The sequence below is a fragment of the Aotus nancymaae genome, unplaced genomic scaffold, assembly GCF_030222135.1.
Source record: "Aotus nancymaae isolate 86718 unplaced genomic scaffold, 86718_ANA_hifiasm-v0.15.2.pri h1tg000011l, whole genome shotgun sequence".
Lineage (NCBI taxonomy): Eukaryota > Metazoa > Chordata > Mammalia > Primates > Aotidae > Aotus > Aotus nancymaae.
This window is the reverse complement of record NW_026988422.1, coordinates 32,289,650-32,294,636: the sequence shown is the minus strand read 5'-3', so window position 1 is coordinate 32,294,636 and position 4,987 is coordinate 32,289,650. Positions and strand designations below refer to the sequence as shown.

At 44.8% G+C, this 4,987-nt stretch overlaps 1 protein-coding gene across 1 annotated transcript; it reads right to left on the bottom strand.

Moving 5' to 3' along the window:
* Positions 1–996: 996 nt before the first annotated feature.
* On the bottom strand, positions 997–2,187 carry LOC105726596 (olfactory receptor 5AU1). Its single transcript, XM_012466113.3, has one exon. The coding sequence runs from the start codon at positions 2,044–2,046 to the stop codon at positions 1,069–1,071; it is 978 nt and encodes a 325-aa protein (XP_012321536.3). The 5' UTR covers positions 2,047–2,187; the 3' UTR covers positions 997–1,068.
* Positions 2,188–4,987: the final 2,800 nt, after the last annotated feature.

Here is a 4,987-nt window from a genome sequence, read left to right as displayed (position 1 = left end):
GTAGATTTTTCATAAATGCCCCAGATATTAGGACATTGAAAAAAAAATCCTCATGGATTAAAGAATAAATGGTAACAAAAATTAGAATATACACAGAACTTAATACTAAAACCACTGTATTTCAAAATGTGGGATGCAGGTTAGACAGAATTTGAAAAATTTGTCTTAAATGCCTATATTTAAAAAGAAGAATGACAGGCTGGCATGGCAGCTGATGCTTGTAATCCCAGCACTTTGAGAGGCCAGGGTGGGAGGATCACTTGAGCTCAGGAGTGTAAGACCAGCCTGGGCAACATAGCGAGACCCCATCTCTACAAAAATTAAAAACAGCCTTCTGAAGATGAGTCTTATTGAGAGCATTTGGCTTTGTAGATGAAACCCTGTCATAGAGACTGTCTTCTCTCCTTGGTTGGCTGGTTGGTTAGTTGGCAAGCATTACTTGAGCAGCAATGAAAAATTTGAGAAATATCCAGTTTGGTCTTGGGGGATCTTAAAAGTTCTAAGTAATGAAACAGTCACTCACCAAGTATATATTCATAGTTTTCCATATGCTTAGCTTTATGTTCTCCCTATCAAGAATTTAGCCAGGTGTGGTGGCATCCACCTGTAGTCCCAGATACTCAGGAAACTGAGGCAAGAGGATCGCTTGAGGCCAGGAGGTTGAGACTGCACTGAGCCATGTTCATGCCACTGTCCTCCAGCCTTGGTGACAGAGTGAGAAGAAAGAAAGAGAGAAAGAGGGGTTGGGGGCAGGGAGGCTGGGAGGAAGGAAAGAAGGAAGGAAGGAAAGAAAATACACAAACTTGGAAAAATGAATGAAGCATCTCAACATGGATAACAAAGTCTTGCCAACAGGTTCAATTATGCAACAAGCAGACACACCCTTCTTGCTACTTAGTCTCTAGGTCACCATGGGTTCTTCTGTGGCAGGTAGATGCAGAAGCACCTGCAGACCAGAGGGCATGCCCACTATTCACAGGGGTGGGCATGGGAATGTGCTCAGGGTGACACCACCCAAGATAAAAGTTCCCTTGGCTTTCTAAAGATATGTGGTAATGCATTGAGAAATCATTCCATTGTTTTCCTACCCCAAATCTTTCTTAAAGCTTCCTTCACGTCCTTGTTTCTCAAAGAGTAGATGAGGGGGTTTAGCATTGGGATCACCACTGTGTAGATCACAGCAACTGTGCGGTCCTGGGTCAGGGAGTAGACAGACCTGGGGCGCAGGTACATAAAAAGTGTTGTGCCAAAGAAGAGGCAGACGGCAGTGAGGTGGGATGCACAGGTGGAAAATGCCTTAAACCTGCCCTGGGCTGAGCTCATTCTCAGGATGGTGTTGAGAATTAAGAAGTAGGAGATCAGGATGGTGAGGGTGCAGCTCAAAAGGTTGAAACCAGCAAAAATGAAGAGCAGGATCTCACACAGTAAGGTGTCCACACAAGACAGAGATAGGATGGGTGGTCCATCACAGAAGAAGTGAGTGACCACATGAGCACCACAGAATTTCAGACTAAAGATACAGCTAGTGTGGATAAGAGAATTGAGGAATCCTGCACTGTAGGAGCCCATAATCAGCAAGGCACAGACCCCAGGAGATATGATGGCTGTGTAGAGCAAGGGGTTACAAATAGCGACATAGCGGTCACAGGCCATGGCAGCAATGAGATAGCACTCACTGGTGGCAAAACCCGCATAGAAGAACATCTGAGTCATGCAGCCAAAGTAGGAGATCACTTTCCTCTTGGCTAAGAAGTTCACCAGCATCTGGGGCACAACCGTGGAGGAGTAGCAGAAGTCCAAGAAGGAGAGGCTCTTCAGGAGGGAGTACATGGGTGTGTGTAGGGTGGCACTCACATGGATCAGGAGGAACATGACCAGGTTCCCCAGCAGAGTGGCAGTGTACATGCCCAGGAACACCACAAAGAGTAGCCTCTGGAGCCGGGGGTCAGTGGTGAGGCCCAAGAGCTCAAACTCAATCCCTTGGCTCAGGTTTCCCCCTTCCATGCTTCTCCAGTGCTCTGGGGTGCAGAAAGAAGACACCACCATGAATGAGGTTGAACTACCTGGGGCTCTGACTGAATTTAACTCTGCCTAGGGAGAGCCTTCTGAAGATGAGTCTTATTGAGGGCATTTGGCTTTGTAGATGAAACTCTGTCATAGAGACAATCTTCTCTCCTTGGTTGGTTGAGCAGCAATGGAAAATTTAAGAGAAATATCCACAATTTGGTCTTGGGAGATCTTACAAATTCTAAGTAATGAAACACTAACTCACCAAGTATAAATTCATAGTTCTCCATATGCTTAGCTCTGTGTTCTCCCTATCAGAAATTCAAGAGTGCCTGACCTCGGGAAGCTTATATTCTAGAGACAGTATGTTTTGTGTTTAAGCCATAAATACTGTCAGACTACCAAGGTTCAAAGTTGGGACTTTACCATTAACAAGTTGTATAATCTTGGGAATGTTACTTTACCTTTCTGAGTTTCCATCTTCCATCTGTGAAATAGGGCTAGCACCTGTCTCTAAAGATTATTATAAAATTCAATGAGTTATTCATGCAGAGAACTTGAACAAATTCCAGCACATTGAGGAAGTTCAAATAAGGTTAACTATGAGCATTCTCACTAAGAAGATAGACCCAAAACCTAAATACACATGATAAATGAGATGAACCCACAGCAAAGCTTAGCAAGCAACTTACCACCTAACAGTATAGACAGACATGCACATGCTAAGCAAGCATGACTAAACAAGACTTTAGAGAGGCTGTCAATGGCTCATTGGCTCAGCTGGCCCTGTAAAATCAGCACTAGCCTGGCCGTACTGTGGGTACTTAAGGAAACAAGGGCTGAGAGTGTGGAGAGATGGAGGTGGTGTAAGACTGCATGGGGGAGCCTCCACCAATGGGAGAGTGCCCCTCATCGTTCACAAAGCTGCCTGTCATTTCCAGAAAACAAAATCACGCAGGACTCAGGAGCTGTTGCAGCCAGCAAGGAAGGAACAAAGTTTCTCCAAGAGTGAGGCTTTGTGAAAATGCCTTTTCTATTTAGAGCGTGAACAAGGCTGTGAATGCATCACCTAAACGCCACACTCTCCTCTGCCCCACTGGCTCCTCTGCCACGTCTTCCCTTACCTCTGGGTGCTGAACTAGTTAAGCACCCTGTGCTCTTTGGGGAGGACTCTCAGTTACAAAGACTTTGAAGCCAGCAGATGTGACTGAGTAGGACAAAAAAGGGCAAAAGTGAGCTGCTGCCTCCTCCTGCCCTGAGGAGAGTAAGTGAATAACACACCTGTGAAAAGTGTTGGGAGAATTTGGGACAGGAAAGAGCTGGGTTGAGCAGGCAAAGATTCTGACTAATTCCAATGGCATAATTTCCAGAATCATCAAACTACCTGGGCAGAAGATTCTGGACAAACAAATGTAGTTTCCAGGCAGGGAATGGAGTCACTATTTGCGTTGATAGAATACTTTGAATAGTGACAAGAAAAATGCTTTTAGAAATGCCCAAAGAGGTAACACGCCCTACTAAAATTGAGACACAAAATGTTAAGTCCAAATTTGAACAGAGAACATTAGCAACTGCTTTTAGAGCACATGGAATGCAATTTTGTGGCTTATTTCATATCACGGAGATATAACATTCGGCTATCCTTTAACAGTTGCCATTTTATAATAAATCCCACTATTGTAGAATGTGGGCAGTCCCAGATTTGGGTTGCAAATGTCTTTGGCGCCATTGGTGACAAAGGCCAATTCAACTTCAAGGTAAATTAGAAGACTTCAGATAAATGACTGTAAAACTCCCAGAGTGGAAATAACTTGCAGGCACTTCAAGAAAATAGAAAGATGGTCATTAAGAGTGGAGTAGAATTTTGAGACCCAGTTTTTCATCTACTTTTCTTGATGGATTGTTTCAGTTTAGGTAACAGGTCTGCAAGTATCTCTCTGATTAAAAGAATAAACAAGGCCGGGCACGGTGGCTCATGCCTGTAATCCCAGCACTTTGGGAGGCCGAGGCGGGCGGATCACAAGGTCAAGAGATTGAGACCATCCTGGCCAACATGGTGAAACCCCGTCTCTACTAAAAATACAAAAATTAGCTGGGCATGGTGGTGTGCGCCTCTAGTTTCAGCTACTTGGGAGGCTGAGGCAGGAGATTTGCTTGAACTTGGGAGGTGGGGGTTGCAGTGAGCCGAGATCGTGCCACTGCACTCCAGCCTGGCGCCTGGCGACAAAGCAAGATTCTGTCTCCAAAACAGGAAAAAGAAGAGAAAAGTAGGAAGGTGAGCAATGCTCAGAACAGTGTGGATGAGGCAGGGGGTCTACACTGGGGTAGAGTGATGGGATGGGATGGGGTAGTGTGGTGGGTAATACAGTGGAGAGCTGATCAGAGCCTTCAGATTTATCACTTGCTTTAAACCCACTCTCTCTCTCCTCCTCCCCTTTCCTCTTTCATCTCTCTTCTCCAATCCACACTAAATTCAAAATTATTTAGAATATAGAGTGACTCAAGGAAAGGATTATGGAGTAACTGGTATCTCTGACAGTTGTTCAAAGGATGCTGGAATTATTACTATTTCTGTTGGCTATAGTTTATACCTGTGAATGAAATGTGGGAGGAAAACTTAAAGATGATCTTATCAAATGGGAATGGATTATGGAGTGAAGTGCATAAGAGTGAGAGCAAATGCCTGGGGCCTGTGGATGAGGGAGGTGTAGGGAAGAAGCTCTGTTAATATCTGACTCGTTGCCCACTCCCTGGGATAGCACAGTAAGAGCACATGTGGATATGAAGGGCAGGCAGCCAAGGAAAGCAGCCAGTGAGATTTCTTGAGCAACAGTGATCCAAAACAATGGTTCTTAAACAGTACGCTGCCTTGCCCAAGGTTATATGTGCAGATTGCAGATCCCAACCCACGGAAAATTTAATCCAGTAGGTCTATAGCTTGCTCGCAAAGTATTAAACCATGGGGTACTTTCAGGAGCAG